Source organism: Perognathus longimembris, chromosome 1, assembly GCF_023159225.1.
Source record: "Perognathus longimembris pacificus isolate PPM17 chromosome 1, ASM2315922v1, whole genome shotgun sequence".
In the NCBI taxonomy this organism is placed as follows: domain Eukaryota; kingdom Metazoa; phylum Chordata; class Mammalia; order Rodentia; family Heteromyidae; genus Perognathus; species Perognathus longimembris.
The window spans coordinates 32,582,614-32,604,116 of NC_063161.1; the positions used below are offsets into that span (position 1 = coordinate 32,582,614).

General features: G+C 36.4%; 1 protein-coding gene across 1 annotated transcript; it reads right to left on the reverse strand.

Moving 5' to 3' along the window:
• Positions 1 to 485: 485 nt before the first annotated feature.
• On the reverse strand, positions 486 to 21,502 carry Glipr1l2 (GLIPR1 like 2). Its single transcript, XM_048340606.1, has 6 exons — positions 21,317 to 21,502; positions 14,614 to 14,859; positions 12,260 to 12,363; positions 4,085 to 4,170; positions 883 to 909; positions 486 to 799 (listed from the first exon to the last, which is right to left on the reverse strand). The coding sequence occupies exons 1-6, from the start codon at positions 21,500 to 21,502 to the stop codon at positions 486 to 488; spliced, it is 963 nt and encodes a 320-aa protein (XP_048196563.1).
• Between the last annotated feature and the right edge of the window lies 1 nt (position 21,503).

Genomic DNA, 21,503 nt, shown 5'->3' on the forward strand with positions numbered 1-21,503 from the left:
TAATTTTCTTTTTTCTTTCTTTTTTCCAGTACTAGGGTTTAAGTGCAGTCTCCTATTTTCTCAGGAAGTTGTTCTGCCATCTGAGACATGTCCAGTCCAGCTTTTTGCTGTTATTTTTGTTGTTAATTGTGTTTTTGAGATCAACCCTTGCAGACTTTTCCAGGCTGATTTCAAATTCCAACTCTGATTCTCAAATCTCAGCATCATGAGTAACTAGGATTAGATACATGAGCCATCAACATCAAATCTTTAATTTTTTAAGCTGTTCCCTATTATCACATCTTTGTTCTCAGTGTCGATGAACTTTTGTTAATACTCATTGTACATGTTTTTGTATTTTTTTATTTGTTCAAATTTAAATTATTTGTATATATATTATATAGTATAGAAAGCAAGAAATAAAAATGCTGCAATCATTGTGTGCATATTTTCTCTTTTTTTGTTAAAACTCAGTTTTTGGCTTCCTTTTACTATTATCTTTTGGCTTATGTTTCTGATATATCTTCCTCCTTGTCTTCCTCTTCCTCTTCCTCTTCCTCTTCCTCTTCCTCTGATGATTTTATTTCCTCTTCTTCTGTCTCCATTTTTGTTTGTTGGGTCATTTTCCTTCTTTCAGAGCCTTCAGGGGTAAATACCATCTGTCTTTCCAACAGGATGTTTGGAAAGTGAGGCTGTACTATCATTACAATTACAACACTTAGAATAAAACACAGTATTCTCAGTAATAAAATAAACAAACACAGTGGATTACACACAACTGGCCGAGGATCTTCCCAACTTGGATACCAAAATTGGTAATCTGTAAAGAAAGAAAGTAGTTAAAAGCTGGATTTCACAGAAAGTATTTAAATTGTTCAAGAAATAAAGAACAATGATACGTACATATGGCTTGGTCACGATCTGCATTACCTAGAAAGAAAAAGAAAGTCTGTGAAGAATTACATAAAATTCATTTTTTCACTACTAGAAAATTTCAAACTAGAACACACTGATTCTCTTAGTTCTCAGGCATCATGCCATCATTTTTGATGTCCTCCCTCCTAATCAGTAGGCAATCATGTAGTACAATGTAGTCTCTCTCAGAAAAATTCAGCCTGTCTGGCTGGCTAGTGTATGGAAATTCAAAACAGAAGATATAAGGGGGTTAAGCATTCACTTACTAATTTTTGTCTCTAAGTCATTGTGTCATCTTATGTAATCACTTCATTTCTATCCTTTAAAGATTGCTCCATTTGTGGAAAAGAGAGGATTCTATACTATCTTTCCTTTTAAAAATATTTGTCATTGTAAAGGTGATATACAGAGGGGTTATAGTTATATAAGTCAGGTATTGAATAGATTTCTTTTTGAACAATGTCACCCTCTCCCTCATTTTCTTTCAGTTTTTCTCCCTCCCAACCCCTTCCCCCACACGTTGTATAGTTCATTTTCAACAGTCTATAATATCTCTTATTTTCATCCCTTTCTCCTCATACATCACTCTAAATTAACATTGTGTTTTTCTTGTTTCCCTTATTTAATTCTCATTGTTAGAGGCTTTCAGTCTCTCTTTGAAGTTAATGGTCTGGCATTCGTTGCCTTTAGCCATCTAGCTTAATGACATAATTCTGGAGAAGTAGGTTTCCTTTAGTCTCCACATGTAGGCAGAGAGGCTCAGCTAGCCATTCCTAATTGCTAACAGGAAAGGGAGTAGAAAGATAAATGAGTTCACACTATAGAAAGCCTGAGTTAAAGGTCAAGCCAAAGTCAACCAGGGCTTTGTCTTGCAATGAAAAGTTAGGATTTATACTTCAGGCACAATGGAGATGTACAAAATCTGTGGCTATTTTTACATGTTTTTCCTGGGTCTTGTTGCATACTTTATGCAATAATTTCTGCATGACAGCATTCTGTTTTCATTTTATGTATGGGTATCTATGTGATTCTTTAGTGTATGCAGTTACATAATAGCATTTCCTTATTTACTTATTTATTTTGCTTGTCCTAGAGCTTGAATTCTGGGCTTGTGTGCAGTTCCTGAATTTTTGTGCTAAAGGCTAGTGCTCTTGCTTATTGTGAAGTACTTTTTACCCTAATTTTCAAGTTTTTAAAAAATTATTTTTAAGTACTCATACAAAGGAATTCACATGTAACAAAGAAGTTTGTGAATATAATATATCTTGATCAATGTTATGTATAATAATTCTTTTATCTTTCACTTCTGACCCTATGTTTGATTACAATATTTCACTTTTGCATTTTATCAAATATTTAAATACCTTTAAATTTACTTGTGTCTTTGTCATATTCGTTATCAGCTTTTAATCAGTAAATTTTGCATCTGGCTATAAATGATAAGGAAATAGCCTTGACATCACTCTTACTCTCCCAGTTTTTGTTTCCTTTTTGCCTCTCCTGGGGCTTGAATTTCTGGGCCTGAATGCTGTCCCTGAGCTTTTGTGCTCAAGGCTCTACCACTTGAGCCACAGCTCTACTTCCAGCTTCTTGTGGTTAATTGGAAAAAAGAGTCTAATGGACTTTCCTTCCACATCTGGCCTTCAAACCCCAATCATCAGATTTCAACTTCTGGAGTAGCTAAAATTACAAGCATCAGCCACTGGAGCTTGGCAATTGTATCCTTTTAATGTTGCCAAAATATACTGTACTTACATTTTGCTTTGTGACTCTAATCATTGATTGGTTTTAGTTTGCCAACTAAGGTTCATTATTTTCAACTATTTCTTTTGCAGTTTTTCCATTCTTTTTTGGTAGAGGGCATCTTCTAAGGTTTACTGAGGTGGTGCTTATGTTGATATCACTCTCTGCTTCCAGAACAATTGTCTATTTCTTACAGTTGGATAGTAGAGTTGACTATATAAATTGCTAGCTGACTCAGACATTGCAGGTAGACTTCAATCAACTGTCTTCTAATGATTGTTTAGATTGTTAGAAAAATTTGAGGCCACACTGAATTTTTTCAATCGCCAACATGGCATGATTGCTTCACCCGAAAAATTTGATCCTGTATTACCATAAATAGATCTGTTAAATCTTTCCTCTGTGTAGCTTCAGGTTAGAATTTTGGTAGTGACACAAGCAAAATTTGGAAGATCCAAGAGAGTTGGAAACTCTAATTCTCCAGAGGTGGTGGTAAGCCAGACAGAGACGTGAATGAATTTAATTTTCACAGTGGATCTTGGTAAAATTGACACCTATTTACTTTGCTTTCACTTGTCCGCTTTTTTTTTTTTTTTTTTTTTTTGGCCAGTCCTGGGGCTTGGACTCAGGGCCTGAGCACTGTCCCTGGCTTCTTCTTGCTCAAGGCTAGCACTCTGCCACTTGAGCCAGAGCGCCACTTCTGGCCATTTTCTGTATATGTGGTGCTGGGGAATCGAACCTAGGGCCTCATGTATATGAGGCAAGCACTCTAGCCACTAGGCCATATCCCCAGCCCCACTTGTCTGCTTTTTGACCACAATTTTCCCTTGGCTCCCTCAAGTTTATAACATAATATAAAACTGCATTTGCCATGTTAAATACTAGCTTCAGAATCCTCAGATAAGAGTCTAAGAAATCCATAAACTGTCTAATAAATGATTTTAATTTTGCCTCTATGAAAATAGTTGGGAGGAGAAATGTAGGGCCCCAGCTGCAAGTGAAGAGAAAGCCGAGAGCTACAAACTCAGCTTCAAGCCCCAGTACTGTTAGAACAGTCCCTTTCCTCTCCTCCCCAAAATATTCCTTTTCTTTTCTTTCTTCCCAAGTCTTGGAATATCCTGTTTTTGATGCAGCCATTGTCAAAATGACTGCTCTATGAGGAATGAGTGTGAAACCTTTCCAAGGTATAGCTGTTCTCATTCCTTATTTGTGGCATATTGGTATGTCCTTAGTAGGGGGCATAGGTGTAAAAAGGAGCAGAAAAGGCTCTGAAATTTAGAAAACTCTAAAGATTATAATGTTTAAACACTCCTTTGATAAAGTAATAACATTAGAAACAGAGGAACAATGCTAATATCTCAATAAAACCCTAGTGTTCATTGTTTTTTACTTCTCGTCTTATGCATTATGGGTTCTTTTGACTTCTAACTTATGTTCTATGTCTTACTGCATAGACGATCTGTGCATTTGTCACGATGGCCACAGCGAGTACAAAATACTCCTTCTTGATAAGGCCTTCTTGTTAGAGTGCCTCTACGAAAAAAAAAAATTCAAATGATAGTTAGGAAAACACTCCTTTTTAAACCTTATTTTAAAATTGTAAGACAGTGGTGGTCTGTTTTCAAAACAAGGCATCTGACCCTGAGTGGAAAGTTACTAGCAGCTTGCTTATGCAATGACTTAAAGGCTTGCTGTTGTGACCAATCACCAAGTCCATGTACCTGGAAGGTCCCTAAGGAAACAGAGTAGACAAACAAGACATTACAAGGGGGTTGAGTAGTGGAAGGATTCATGGGCCACAATAAAGGAAGAAGGTAAAATCCATGTTTATTCCAAGAAGTACATGCCAGAAAAACCTTCCTGCCACAAGAAAATGAAGGCAAGTAGAGGTAACCAAAACCTGCTTCTAAAATTCAACCAATCCAAGAAATGCATGTGTTAAAATTTCCCAATAGAAAAGAATGGAATTTAGGTGATGTCCACGAAGATTTTATATCCCACAGAACTAAGCCACTGAGGAGCCTGTGGAGAAGCTTGCACATTCAGGATTCAACTGTTTCCTATAATCCCTGCCCACCAGACGCCTGATACTGCAAGACTGCCCGTTGGCCTTTGACATCTCACTTTCACTGTACTTCTTGTTTCTGAGTCCATTCTTTGAATTTGGTTGGGTATTATCAATTTATGAACTATTTTCACAGCTATCAACTTGAAGTAGTTTAAGGAGGTGATTTAATTAAGAAAACTGCTGCAAAGAAGTACTTAAGTTAGAAATGCAATCTTTCCATCTTCCCCATTCCCCAAATATCTTTCTTCTGAAATCTAATCCTATGCCCTTGAAACAGAATACTTTAAACACAAGAATGGATTTTAAAGCTTTTTTTATTTCAATAATTTGCAACATATGTCCTTTTAAATTGGGCATTATAGAATGTTTTGTGATAATTGTCCCAAAGATCCAACTTACTTTGAATTACAAAGAAATACTTTGGAAACTACATGAAGAAAAACCCCACATACATAGATATAGAAACAAGTGATTTAGTTTACCACACATAACTAAAGAGATATGAGAAATTATTATATCAGTAGCTGAGATCTAAAAAAAGGAAGGCAGGCCACAAGTAGGTATGAATCTCAAAGAATGTATAGGGGGTATTGACAAAGAATGTAGACAGGGTAAGGCACATAGAGATGGTATGTAGGGAAAAGATACTTCTGAATAGAAGGAACAATGTTAGTTATGGACATTTAAACATGATTGTTAGTTTACTCAGCAGGCAGTTAGAGGTAATAGAAATAAACAGTAGGCATGTAAGTCCCCAGTAAGCTACTGTAGATCATCTAGAAGAATGGTCAAATCTAAGAAACACTAAAAATATCTTAACCATCCTTTATTTAACCAAGGTTTTGGTAATAACTAATGATACCGATAAATTTTAAGGGGTGTAATAAAGCATGGACTTCCAGAAGTTTGTGATTGTTGGCAGGTGTTATATATTTTCTCTAATTTCACTGTGCTAATATAAAAATATTTCAAGAAGGAAATGTATTTTGTTTAGAGCCCAACAGAACACCAGTCTTCTAGAAACTGAAGAATTAATCTAGTTAAATCTAGTTGCCTTCACCTAAACCTTAATCTATTTTCCCTATCCTAACCCTATATCACAGAAACAGATGTCTCCAATACATAGGAAAGAAAGCAAAACTCGTCCTCTTCTAAGACTCAAGGATGGGAGACCTTTCCCTTTTATGTATGCAAAAAGCTACTCACTATAAGCATTGCCTTTGAGGCCTGGAGCATAGGTGAATGATCAGAATGTCTGATAACAGTAGTCTGGAAAAACTCTGGAAAGGCAAACGAACAAATAAATAAATATGCACTGGGCTAGAATACAATTTCTTCTGTTTTTCAAAACTTGAATTTCACCATTATTACATAATTAGCCAGGAAGTGCCAGGCTAATTCTCTTTCTTTGCCAATCTTCTCTAGTTCTGAGTTTCTGAGAAATTAAATCAACTCAAGTTTGAATCCACACTACAACTACCTATCGCAATTGGAGTTATCAGGCTGGATTAGGAGCCAACTATTACATAAACCAGCAAAGCCCACAGAAATTTCACAGCTCTCTTATCAGTGCTTGAAGGAGTGAATAAAATATTTTGTCTTTGAGCATTTTCATTTTCTAAGAAGCAGCCTAGTGATTCACCAAGAGCTATTCAATACTTTTGAACATCGCCCACTGAAATATTTCTTAGCCTTCTGTCTGGCCACACCTTCAACACTTGGCTGTCCTTGGAACATGTGTCCTAACTTTTGATGAGGACACATGGTTTGCGTGGCCTAAGAAACAGGTGTGTCTATTTCTAACCTGAAGTCCATTAGAAAGGCACTGACACAATTCTAGTGAGGACTTTCTTTGCTTACAGTAGACCCATATCCTGCTTCCACATTATCACTGATGATGACATCAAGGCTTCTGAATTGACAATTACAATTTGTGGGAAGAATTCTCAAGGTTTTCCATCCAGACTTAAAATAGTCTACACATTGTCCATTCAACAATAATTAAAATACATCCAACAAAGGTTGATTTCTCTATTTCATACAGAGCAACTAGACTTTTCATATTCATGATTCCATATTATCACTGTGAAATAGCAAAACACTGATTCTTGGTTTGTATCTCAAAGATACAAATTCTTGGCTTTCCAAGAGGACTTAAAAGAATATATTCTAATAAGCTGAAGGAAATACATTTCAAAAGGTAGCAAAGAAGGTAATCTAGCTAGATCTAATAGTTTGACTCCTCTTACACATAAAAGATGTTTGTCGTTAAAACAAAAAAACCAGCTCCATAACTATTTCCTGGACTTATTCAAAGTCAATGTAAGGTTGTTTTGTTTTTTTCCCGGTATGGTTAGATATGTTTTATTCTCACAGTCTGTATTTGTTTCTCTATTGGCTACTTTAACAAAGTACCACAAACTGGATGATTTAAAGATTTAAAAAATGTATTCATTTCCTCATAGTTGCAGAAGCTAAAGTACAAGATCAAATGTGTGGGCAGGGACCATGGGCCCTCGAAAGGCTCTGAATTGGTACCTTGACTTTTCTAGCTTCTGGTGGCTTTAGGAATTTCTTGACTTGCAGATGCACCACTCCAGTATCCTCCTCCTCCCCCTCCCCCTCCTCCCCCTCCCCGTCCCCCTCCTCCCTCCCCTCCCCCTCCCCACCCCTCCCTGTCCCCCTGCCCGTCCCCCTTCCCATCCCCCTCCCCGTCCCCCTCCCCCTCCCCCTCCTCCTCCTCTTCCTCTTCTTCATATATGAGTGAACCTCCCTCTTCTGTCTTATAAGGTACCTGTGATTGCATGTAGTGCTCCTCTGCATAGTCCAGGACAAGCCCTTTCTCTCAACATCCTTACCTTACTCATGTCTTTACTGTGTAAGGTAATGGTCACTGTCCTGTGTATAAAGTGCCATCCACGTGTTCTGAAGGTATTGAGTGAGGCATTGAGGGAATGAGGACCTAGATGTATCTTCAGATGTAGGTGGGGATACAGGAGTAAGACATTGTGCTTGTGTACTACACATTCTACTTTTCACTTTGGTTTTCTTATCTTAATTTTTACTCCTATTTCATAATACCACAATAGATTTTTTTGGAACTGATTTTTTTTAACTTATTTATTGTCAAAGTCATGTACAGAGGGGTTACAGTTTCATATGTAAGGCAGTGAGTACATATTTTATCAAACTTGTTACCTCAGTCCTCATTTTCTCCCACCTACCCCCCTCCCTCTGTAATAGAATTTTATACTAAGTATTAAGAGTTATGATTGCCTATTTTGAATATATAATAAAAGAAAAATTAGACTGATTTGACTGATACATGTTCAATTGTAGATCCTTCATAGGTAGACTTGCCTATATCTACATCAAAGGTGGGATGTTTGATAGAAATTTCAATACAATGAAGCTTATAGGACAGAAGAGCTGAAAGAAGAAAGTATAACCCCAACATTTGATAGCTTCATTTTGTAACTCTAGTCACTGCATCTTCCTGAACTTACTGCTCTTTCTTAATACCACCAACACTGTCAGCTTATCAAATGATACTTCTGAATTTCCTTCCTCAATTTCTTATTCTCTCAGGAGCATTACATATCACTAACTGTATTGATTCACATTCTTCTCTTAACATCCAAGTACTTGACCAGCATGGTTTTGCTTTCCATCTTAACCTCATTAGCCTCCCTTCATTCCCCTTTACTACATCCTTTGCTTGGGGATTAAGTATTGTTGAAACTCTATCACTTAAAGTATTTTACTCTTTGTGCTAGTAAAGGGGCTTGAACTGAAGGCCAGGGTGCTTTCCCTTAGCTTTTCACTTAAGGCAGGCACTCTACCACTAGAGCCACATGACCATTTCTAGATTTTTGCAGAATCATTGGAGATAAGAGTCTCGTGGACTTTCCTGCCAAGCCTGGCTTCATATCATGATCTTTAGATCTCAGCCTCATTGGTAGCTGGGATTATGTGTGTGAGCCACCCACTCCTGGCTCTACTACTTAGTTTCTAAATTCAATATTCATGTTCACTTTATCTAGCAAGGCAATCACATTTAGGACTGTGGCTCATTTCTGTCTCAGGTCCTTCATGCCAGCAATTCCCTCTCCTTAGAAAAATATGACAGGCCTTTATAGGACCCTCTCCTTCTTACATTGCTATCTTTCTGTGCAATATGTTGACACATAAAACATATTTCCTGATTTTTCCTGTCTGAGGTTGTGGCACTATCATTCACTCAGGTTTTCAAAGGAATGATATAACAGTGTGCTTTTATTATTTTATTCAGCTTAAAGTCATATTACAACAACTTGTATTATTAGCTAAATTTCCTTAATATACCTAGAAACTAGGCTCTCCTCAAAGTTAAGATAGTACAGTAGATATCTTAAGACTCTTCACCTCCCACGTACACACTACAAGTGAAGGTGTAGGTGCTCCATCACCTAAAGCAGAGTTGATCTTAAAACACTGAGGTTATCTGAGTGGGCTTGATCCAATTAGTTGGGTATTTTAAAAGCAAAGTTTCCTTTAGCTGATTAAAGAAGTGAAATATGATAAACATGAGAAGATTCTGACATGTTTTTGCTGAAGATGGTAGGGGTGGGCAAATAGAGGGAAGGGAATGTGTCAAGGAATATAGAGAGGATGTAGAAGATGAGCACATTGCCTAGCTGACATCCACAAAGGAAATGGGATTGAGTTTGCTTGAAAGCACACTGTCTCCTTCCTTCCTTTTCTCCCCCTCTCCTACCCCTAAATCTCCACTAGAGCTCAGCTGACAGATGGATTTTGGCCTTTGAGGCTCTTAATGGTGAATCCAGTCATACTCTACCTGAACTGATGACCTATGTCATCATTATGTGATAATAAAGTGAGTACTGTTTTAAATATCTTTCTTCCTTTCTTTCCTCCTTATTTCCTCCTTCCTTCCTGTCTTTCCTCCTTCTTCCTTCCTTCCTTCCTTCCTTCCTTCCTTCCTTCCTTCCTTCCTTCCTTTCTCTTTCGGTCTGTCTTTCTTTCTATATGCCTTCTTTCTTATTGTTACTATAAAGGTGATGTACAGAGGAGTTATAGTTGTGTAATGAGTACATTTCTTATTGGACAATGTCACTCCTGTCCTCACTTTCTCCTGGTTTTTCCCTCCCATCCCCACCCATACCTTGTATAGTTCATGTTCAACATAGTGCCTAGTGAATACCACTGCTTCATTTGTTCACCCTGGTGACATTTCTTTGCAACAGTAGAAAAACAATCCACATCTAATGCCCCACCCCAACAAGAGTCTGTAATTTAAATTATAGGAACAAGTCCCTAATTATACTTTCTCATTCTACCCTCTTTCTTCATATTCCATGCTCTATACAATGTCCAGAGTATTCTGAATTTTCAAATGAGATCTGGTTATTCAGCTAAATTTGTCCAAGGGTTTTGTCATTGTCCAGAATAAATTCCAAAGTCTGTAACAAGGTCCCCAATAGAATGGAATTTAAAACTACTTTTTGCTCTGGGTGTCACCTGTCTACCTCAACTCCTGCCTTTAACTACAATTCATTCTTTTTTCTTTACCACCTTCTTGTTGTTTGTCTTTCAGCTAACATCCTTCTATGAATACTCTATCAGTCTTCCAGACAAGTTATTTCTTATTTGCTTTTCCTGCTTGTTGGCACAGTCTACTATTTAATTAAAATATTGTCTCCTTATGTGTTTACTTACTACCAAGTATTCATCTCCTGCTGTGGAAAATAAGTGGTGGTCCACATGGAAAGCAAGGCATCTGACACTGAGTGGAAAGTAAACAGCTGACTGGTACCTTTGGAAGTTCCCTAAACAGAGCATGCAGATAGGGCATCAGGACAGGGTGGGAGTCAACTAGCAGGGGGAAGAGTGAACTGCAATAGAAAGGGAAGTTAAGGGCTGGGGATATGGCCTAGTGGCAAGAGCGCTTGCCTCGTATACTTGAAGCCCTGGGTTCGATTCCCCAGCACCACATATACAGAAAATGGCCAGAAGTGGCGCTGTGACTCAAGTGGCAGAGTGCTAGCCTTGAGCAAAGAGAAGCCAGGGACAGTGCTCAGGCCCTGAGTCCAAGGCCCAGGACTGGCAAAAAAAAAAAAAAAAAAAAAAAAAAAAAAGAAAAAAAAAGAAAGGGAAGTTAAGAAAAAATGGAAAGCAGTTACCCAGGCGAGCCTTTCTGCCACAAGAGAACAAAGGGAGATGAAGGCAATATACCCTTCTGAAATCAAGCCAACCCCAAAGGTATAAATATATATCCCAAAAGAAAATAGTGAAACTTAGATGATGTCCAGGAAGATGATACACCCCATAGTACTCAAGTAATAAGGAGCAGGGAAGGGATCTGTGAATTAGGGAATTAATTTCTTTTCACAGTTTCTTAAAGGCATGCCTGCCCAGCAGACATACAATCTTTAAAGAGCAGTGTATAAGTCTCAGTTCAGCTGTACTTCTTGTCTCTGAGTCCATTCTTTAGGCTTGGGTAGGGATTCTCATACCTGCCAAAGCCATAAACTAAACACAGCCAGCTTTCCATCAGAAAGCTTTTTGTTTTATGGAGTTTATCTTATATCACAGTTTTATTGTTTTCCCTATCTAGGGAAATACAGTGTGTAATTGAATTTTTTTTTCTTTTTGGTTTAGTTCCAAAGCTTTTGGGGTATGTGTGTGTTTGTGTGTGTGTGTGTGTGTGTGTGTGTGTGTGTGTGTGTGTGCAGAGATTACTTTTCAATTCTAGTAGTGAAGTTTTAGTTTTTACTTAAGATGTTAATGTTTTTCACTCACTTGGAATTTATAATGATATTTATGGTAGTATAATGACCTGTAAGTCACTTTACAATCACCTTGGGCTTCAGAAAAAAAAAATAGGATTCACTGATAAGTATTTTGGGACAGAAAGCAAACTTCTCAAACAGGCAGTTTCATCTTACCATATCAAAAGGAAACAGCTAAAACTCAGAAGTGTACTTGCCAGGCAACTTTTCCCTGTCGGATTCTAGTGACAATGTGATAGGAAGTTCCTGGGTACTCCTACAGGGATAAGGGCTGAGCGAATGGTTGTTCAGGCTATGCCTATGACAGGAGACTGTTTTCAATAGGGAATGACCTTTTTCACCTTCTGCCTCCATTTAACCTGAAACTCTAGGTTCTCTCCCTGTTTAACCTGAAGCTAACATCTGTCCCCCTGAAGATGGCTAAAGTTTCATGAAGCACTGTCTTCTCATGTCTGCAATGTAATAAATCTCCTTTTTCTTCCTTTCACCATATCATTTTTAGTTGGCTAGGGAGGCAAGAAACTAGACCTACTGTGGGAATCCTAGATAAGTAAAATCAATAAGATTAAGTTATGATTTATTTCATCAAGGAATTGAAAAAAGTATTTCAAAATAAAGCCTACAATTAACACCTTATATTTAATGCCTTTATCCACCACAAGACACTTAGAATATATTAGAAGTTAGGAAAACTTAAATTTGAAGTAGTATCTATTTATTTTTCTATTCTTTTTTTTTAGAAAAATCAATTCAAATAACTTACCCTGGTGCATAATTGCATATGAAAAGTGCTGCATGTATAATATTTCCAATTCTTGGACATGCGGTAACAGCACAACCAACTTTGTAAGAGTTGTCCCAAACAAGCTAAAACAGAGTTTTCAAAATAAAATACAAAATTTAATTGCAACAAAATCTGTACAGAAATCCACATAGAAAAAATTTTATCCAGCAATTCAAGGAATAAGAACTATTTTTTTTCACTCAAATACAAGTAGAAAGTTATCATGGATTTACAACAGCATTTGCATAATTGTATTTGGGGAAACACTTTAGTAGGTGTTTCACACATACAAAATGTTAGGATACACAGTTGGAAAACACTGATTCTGAATATGATCCCGGGCCAAGTTAGTTTCCAACATTTACTTCCCTTTAAACATTCTAGGTCATTATTAGAGAACAAGGGGGATTGGGAAAAAAAAGCAGAGAAAAATTTTACAAATCTGAAGTTGCTACTAGAAAGGGATAAAAAGAGATAATAAGATTATAAAAAGGAAACAAGTGAGATACAAGATAAGCAATAACTGAATCATAACAGCATTTCTCCTCCCTTTGTTGAAGACCTTACAAGATTAAAAAAAAAAAAAACTATGGGATTTCATTAGGAAAAAATATTAAGGAGAAAAGATCTAGTGTCTATAAATGGAAAACCAGAACCTGAATTAGAATAAAAAAGATGAGAATGATGAAAGACGACATAACCCTAGTTTTCCGTATTAACTTTAATATCTCTAACACATCATGTAAACAAAAATCCTTAGCTTTGGTAATTTCTGAAGAATAGAACCATTTCTAAATTGTTTAAATCTAAAACCTTAGTGATTTAAAAAGTTTGCTTCATAAGAAAATAGAATGATACATTGAAAGAAGAGAGAATAAATGTGAGCTAGCAATTTAGTTCAGTAGTAAAGTGCTTGCCTGGCGTGTATGAGGCCCGAGTCCCCGGCTTCAATGCCTGCCTAGTACTGAAAAAGATAAAAGGAATAAAACCTAAGAGTTCAAATGAAACCAGTCAATCGACTGGGTCAAATACAAGAATAAATAATGCATTGGAGACTAGAATTAAGAAGCAATAAACTCAGAGTACAGTAACAGGTCAGGGAATAGATTTCATTTACAGAGAATATTGTTATATTAAAAAGTCTAATGCACATATTTTGCCACTAAAATCCAGGGCCTCCAGCTTGGTACATAAGTACTCCACCACTTGAGCAATACTCTTGTTTTCATTTTGTTTTTTATGTAGGACCTAACTTTGCCATACTGTCCTTGAACTTGTAATCCTCTTGCTTCTGTCTCCTAAGTATCTGGGATTACATATATGAGCCATCACACACAGTGAGAGATTCTAACTATAATATAAATTAGACAAAAGATATATTCTAGAATAAGAAAGAATTGATCAAGTAAGAGTGAAAGAGCAAAGGCATAGTAGTGTACTCCTTCAGGAAGCTGAAGCCAACCTGAGCTACATAGTTAAATCTTGTCTCAAAATGATTCTAAGAAACACCGAACAGAACAGAACAGAACAGAACAAACAAACAAAAACTAAAATGGATCAGAAATATCTTACAGCACGATTTGTTTCATGGAAAAGAAAGATATGAGTTCACAGTGAATAAATATCAAAATTTTAAGTCTTATATAAAACCTGAAATCAGTCTGTTGACTGAAAAGCAATCATGCTTTAAATTAGCCTAGAAACTCATTCAAAATTTCTTGATTTCTCATACAAATATTTACTGAATACCTAAATTTTAAAAATGGCTTGCTGTATTGAGAATACGTGGATGAGAGGACAAGGTCTCTGCTTTCAGTGTAGTAGAAGGTATACAAGTAGATGGTAATTAAACAGTATGATATGTGAAATAATAAATGTGTCTGAAGGATATGAAAAGTGGTCCAGTACTCTTGCAGTATAAGGTGTGAGGGTGGGACATGAGTCAAAAAAGAATACTCTGCATTTTCAATGTTTTAAGCAATGAGCTACAATGCAATGTGCATACTGATCTGTACAGACTTTTATCTTTGTTTATGGGAAGTAATCTGTAAATTACTTTTATCTACTAGAATCTTATTTCCTTTTCCTATTGTGCTCTATTTTGAGAAAAGTCCCTTTGATGTCAGGGAATAGAGATAAGGTTTATGATTTAGTAGTATAGTTTAACATAACAGAATGTGGACATTTTCTAGAAACAGGGCTACATAGAATTTTGAGTTTATTGGAAGTAGTGATTTTAGAACTTGAATTTATTTATAAATTTGAAATAAAGACAAGTCAGTAAAGCAATTAAGAATTATCTTAAATATAGTAACAATATAAAAATTGGATACCTGAACATAATGAGAACAGTTACCAGAGCAACTGTCATTTTCAAAATTATACTTTTTCCTCTCTTCAAACCAACTTCTGATGGCAATACTTGCAGTAAACTCATTTTCAGGCCCAACCCACATATTTTCACCAATACCATTAAAAACAGGATGGGACATTTTTAAGTCTTCTAAATGACTGTTTCGTTTAAACACACATTTTTTCCCCCAGGCTCTAGCAGTTCGTGATAAAGCTACATCCCAGGTCTGAAAAACACAAAATATTAATAATGATAACATATTATTATATGTACATAATAGATACATATATAACAACACTAACAAGAGAAACAAAATAATAAAACTTTTCTGGGTTCTAAATTATGTTTCTAGAGTTCTCTAGGTTAAAGAAAACCATTCTAATTCTGGGTTCATGAGTATTTGTGAAGTTTCTGTGGTGAGAACTTTTTTGAAGACAATCATAAGGAACTATTTCCTGAGATAAGGACAATGCATATATATTTGTAGCTGAAGTATTAGACTGATTGACAAAGCAAATGCAAATTATTGTAATAACTTTACATGACAACTGTTTAGAATTATACAACAAATATGCTTACATATAGTATTATTCTTAGAATGTATTTTTAATCTCATGTCTTTTTACTACTATAACTTATTAACATAAACTTTTTCAATATGAATCTGAGAACCAGTTTTGAGCACTCATACATAATATGTTTTCAGAAATAAAATGAGAAGTTGGCATAAAACTGCTTAATTTTAGGCAAGATACTACATATTTATATATGTAACCAAAATATGTTGGTAAATTGATAAAACTGTCACCAAAAAAAAAACCCTTCTGAGAATTCTCAGAGAAGATGGAAAATATACTAAGATGTTATTATTTTCTAAAAAAACTACCTGTAAAGAATAATTAAAGTTGCTGTTTAGTTAAAATAGTACATTAGCCAAAAGTATTTGTGAAAAACAATATTCCAAATTACCATTACAATCCTAAATTATACTTAACTGTTATCTACAAATCAACATGTCTGAGGTAACCTCAGTGTTTTCTTTCTTAATTCCAGACATTGCATAAATGTAATAGGCACATTACCATGGGAAAAGCATCATCAACTAAAAGGATTCTGCCCAATAAGACAGGAAGAAGTTTCCAGCCTGCCTCAAGCAGTATCACTCCCCTCCCCCAAAGCCAAAAAGAATGTCCAGAAAAAATGAATATTCAGTCCAGGATTTGGAGAGTGAATTCTGACTTGAAGAAAAGTAACAGGAAAAAAATTCTAGTCTAGGAGGTAGTTTAGAAAAAGGAGTCCGGGACTCAAATCCAGCCTTCTAGAGTAAATTTTGGATTTTAAGTACCCAAATCTATCCCCACTGTGCTTCAACTGACTGTTCTCAGGAGCACTGTCACAGGAGTCAGACTCACCAATGGATCCCTGATCAATCAGTCAGGAGTGAACACAAAGGCTTCAAAGGTCTGTGCCTGGGTCCCGGATGAGAGGTCCGGGGGTCCAGTGCTGAATCTGATCCTATCTGCATCACAGCACCATAACTGTGAGGGAAAAATAATTCATGACATTTGTTAACACAGTAAGGAAGATTTTATTCAAATGGTTGTCATAGGTGTCAATAATAAGGTAGAGGGGCTGGGGATATAGCCTAGTGGCAAGAGTGCCTGCCTCGGATACATGAGGCCCTAGGTTCGATTCCCCAGCACCACATATACAGAAAACGGCCAGAAGCGGCGCTGTGGCTCAAGTGGCAGAGTGCTAGCCTTGAGCAAAAAGGAAGCCAGGGACAGTGCTCAGGCCCTGAGTCCAAGGCCCAGGACTGGCCACAAAAACAAAAACAAACAAAAAAAAAATAATAAGGTAGAGGAGATGAGGCTCAAATCCAAATATAACAAGGGAAAGTGGAAATTATGCTAATGGAATAGAATGAGGATGTCAGTGGATAAAGTAGTTCTAAGAGGAGGCATCAAGGCCGGAGGGGCTCTTGATAAACTAACTGGAGGAATTCTCCTTAAAGGAAGGCCAGGTAGATAAAATATCAAGGGCATGGTGTTCAGTCTCTGTAAACTGGAATATGCAGGATTTGTACTAAAGCTTGTAAGGCCATAGCACAGAGAAAAATTCAAATAACTAAAGTCAGAAATGAAAGAGGAGACATTAATATTAGTCTTATACAAACAAAAAGCAGGATAAGATAGTGGTTATGACAAATATAGGCTAACAAACTAAATAATCTAGAAGAAGCAAACAAATTCTCAGAAACACAAGCAAATGAGATTCATGAAAACATAGGAAATGAAATAGACTTAACAGCTAGTAAGAGAGTGAGTCAGTAATAAAACTCCCAATCAAGAAGGAACAGATAGCTTCTTTGGTGAATTGTATCCAACATTTGAATACTTAACTACAATTGCCAATTTTTTCATAAAAATGAAGAGGGGAAAAACACTCTCGTTCACTCTATGGCCAGCATTAGCAGAGTCAGTGAAGACACTTTAGGAGGGTAAAATTATAGATAAAACCCTCTTGTGAATACTACTGTAAAGCCCTCCAACAAAATAACAATAATAATAAACCTGAACAAACCAAATTTAATCCCTGTTTTAATACATCATAACCAACTGGGATTTATTCCTGGGAGGCAAAGATGATTCAACATATAAAAATAAATTAGTATTATAAACCAATTAATACAATGAAGGGAAAAATCATTTCAACTGTTAGAAAAGCTAACAAAATTAAGTACCCTTTCATGATAAAAAAAAACACTCCACAAACAGAAGGAAACTCCTTCAGCATAAGAAAAGCCGTATATGAAAAGCTCACAGCTAATATAATGTTAATGGGGAAAAGACTGAAAGGTTTTCTTCTAAGATTAGGGAGAAGACAATGGTGCTCACTTTTTAGCACTTCTAATCATCAAAGGATTAAAAAACCTGTCTCAATTAGGCAAGAAAAAGAAATAAAGTTATCACAAATGGAAATAAAGAAGTAAAATTACCTTTGTTAGTAGTGACAAGTTACTTGGTCTATCAAACACTACATGATCTACCAAACACATGAGAATCAACAAATAAATTCAGTAAAAAATAGGATACAAACTAGCACAAGAAATTGGCTGCATTTCTATACATTAACAATATAGCTTCGAAAAGAAAAACTAGGCGAATAATTCTCTATAAAAGCATTAACAACAAAATGGAAATAAAATGAAAAGGGGGATGTCTTCAATACTGGAAAATTGAAAAGAACCAAGTAATAATAACAAACAAACAAAAAAAAAACACCAAGCCAACGCAAAAACAGAAAAAGAAAAGCTAACTCCAAAAGGGCAAAGTTGATTAAAACTATGCCAAAAGTGAATATATGTCCAGTAAGCACATGAAAAGATGCCCAAAGACTCATAAGGCATTGGACAAATGTGAGCTATCATTTCATCCACTAAACATCCATCATCAGAGGGCAAAAATCCCTCAAAAACCAACAAATACTGGTAACGATATGGAGAGAATGTAATCCTTGTCCATTCCTAAAGGGTATGTAAAATGGGACAGCCACTGGGAAAACAGAACAGCGATTCTTGAAACATCAAACATGGGATTGCCATGAGATCTAACAGTTCTAATGAGAATTTGCATAAATCTAGAAGAGAAGCAGAGTTTGCAGCAAATATTTGCACATGCAGATTTGCAGTAGCATTTGACACACTAGCCCAAAGATGGAAGTAACCCGAGTCCATTAACAGAGGAATGGATACATTTGGTATTTAAATCTAGTAGATTATTCATCTCTAAACAAGGAGATTCTGACATGTTACATCTTACAACATAAGGTGAACTCTGAAGATATGCTGAGTGAAATAAACCAGTCCCAAACTGAAATATTGTGTGATTCCATTTACATAAGTTCCCTTCAATAGTCAAATTCATGGAGGCAGAGTAGCAGGTGGAACCCAAAGCAAATAGAGAGTAATTGTTTGACAAATATGGAATGGTGGGGGATGGGAATATAGCCTAGATGGTTGAGTGCTTGCCTCGCATACATGAAGTCCTGGGTTTGATTCCTCAGCACCATATATATGGAAAAAGCCAGAAGTGGTGCTGTGGCTCAAGTGCTAGAGTGCTAGCCTTGAACAAGAAGAAGCCAGAGACAGTATGCAGGCTCTGAGTTCAAGCCCCAGGACTGGCAAAAAAAAATTTTTTTTTAATTAAAAAAAATATGGAGTGGTGGTTTAGCAACATGAAATGTTTTGGAGACTAATGCTAGTAACAGTGGCACAACAATGTCAATATTGTATAAAATTTCATGTATATTGTGCTGTACTAATATTGTTATTGAGTATTTGAAGGTTACTGACACTGATTAACTGAAATTTACAAATAAATTTCACCTATTAAAATAATATGAATAACCAGTAAAATAATAAAAAAGTATTATTTCAAATGCATTTTAAACATTCTAAACAGAACGTAGTATCCTCATAGAATACAGTATAAGCATTAATATTTATTTCCTACAAAATGCTTGGAATTCTATGTGGGGTGGTGCATGTTTGTTAATCTCAGAGAGGTGCAGGCAGGAGATTACAGTTTGTAGCCAGACGTTGGAAGTGTAGCAAAATCCTGTCTCCAAAGGAAAAAGAAAAGATAGATGGAGACTCTGACAGAGATACAGAAATAGACAGAAAACCAGTTCAGAAAGAAAGGATGGAAAGACATACTCAGAAAAAAAATATACATCAACTTTTAGGAAGAAGAAATATGGGTATAAAGGTAGTGTGAGGCCTTAAGCTGCATCTAAACAGTATTACTTTAAGAAACATTTTCATGTCATCTGGGCACAGTGAGTAATTCAAGCCTACAATCCTAAATTATTTGAGAGGCAAGGATTGGGAGGATCAAGGTTCAAAGTTAGGTACTGGGGTGGGGTGTGAGGTTCTACTTCATCTTGACCACTGGGGTGTGTGTGTGTGGAGGCACCTGTCCACCACAGGGAAGCACATGGGTGTGTGGTAGCACAAATCTGATCCCAGGGAGGAGGGAAGTTACAAGCAGGATTGTAGTTCAGAGTGGCTTGAGAATAAATTGATACCCTATGTCAAAAGTATCAATGCAAAATAGTCTCAAAGAGTAGCTCACATGGTACAGTGCTAGCCTTGAGTTCAAACACATAGGTCCTGCAAGAGCCCCACCCCCCCCAAGAAAAAGAAAAAACAAAACTTTTCATTTCTTAAAGCATAGATTGTGGATTTACACATATATTTTTCTACACTATGTGAAATGTTTTGTAATTTTTCAGATAAATTCAAAACCCATAAAAGGTTGTATAAAAAGTAGTTTATTAATTTTTCAAGAGGAAAGATACTTTTAAAACTTGAAAGAAACACTCATAAAGAGTAGGAAACATGTGACTAGAATTGTAAAATATCTTTAAACTGATTAAATTCAAAATGTAAAAAGTAGTCTTGGAGAAAAAAAGCTAAAAAACTATCTTCTATAAAGAGAAATACATATACGCTGATGAAGAAATGCTGACAAAATATAAAGAAAACAATAATTAAATAGCATTTAAAATTATCAGAACAAAGTGTCATTTTATGATTTATTTTAATTTGGCAAATGATTGAGTGAGGAGATAGAAAATCATTTGTATTCAGTTAACATTTTCTTGATTTCCCATAGCTCTTTCAAATAAATCTCTTAAAATGCCATACCTGTAACTAACCTCATTTCTGAATTTTTATTAGGGAACTAATCTTAAAAGAAGAAAAGATATATGTCTTAGAGTCCTTACAATATACATTAGGAGCTCCTAGTTGATTAATAAACAGGAGGGTCACTTAGTTGCTGAATTTTACAGGTATTTTTAATGATTATCATGGGGCATCCTTAGCAACAAGGAAATAATTGTGAACATGTTAAGAATAGGGGGAAAAGTGGGGTGGAAGTGAGTAGCATGAATAACATTGTAAGCGAATGCAAAGTCAGAATTTGAGCTAGGATGCTGGGAAAAAATCCCTGGGGAGAAAGAAAGGAAGGGGGGAGGGGGACTAGGAAGATGGAAGAAAGGAAGGAAGAAGGAAGGAAGGAAGGGGAAAATAGACAACATCAATAATGAAAATAAATAATATAGGCTAAAAACATCAGTGAAGGGAAGGAAAGTTTAAAATTTTTAATGAAAATTTGACCTGACCCCATACTTCAACCGTCTTTAAAAGAGCTCACTGCCTTCTAATTCTGATCCAAAGATCCTGTCTTCTTGTAAGGTTAGGATAACTTCGTCACTGTTGATAATGTTGCACTGATATCTGTCCCCCTACTGGGGCTTGAACTGGGGGCCTAACATTTATAACACTTCTAATGCTAAAGGCTTGAGCCACAACTCTAATTGGGGGTGTGGGGAGGTTAAATGGAGATAAGGGTGTCATGGACTTTCCTGCCATGGGCTGGCTTTGAAACTGGGATCCTCAGATTTCAGCCTCTTGAGTAGCTAAGATCACAGAATGAGCCTGGCTTGCACTGTTTGTTTGTTTTTTTTAATTCTTGAAAATATCGTTACAGTTAACACTGTCTTCTTGACGACGGTGTACTGGAGTCTTACATTTGCACGAACAGTGCGGTTGGTTGGTTCCCTGGGATCCCCGCAGAAGGCGGGAGGTTGGGAAACTGCCATAGGGCCTCACTCACCACAAAGCGCAGGTTGGACCCTCTGGGATAGACTTCTCCCCGGAGTTCATTATGGAGGTCCACGTATTCATTGATAAAGTCAACGTCCTCTTCCTGCGGCAAAAAGGGCACACTCACGCAGGAAACCAGCAGGAACAGCCACAGCTCACACAGCCACAGCTTCACAACCCCATGGAGGGCAGCCATT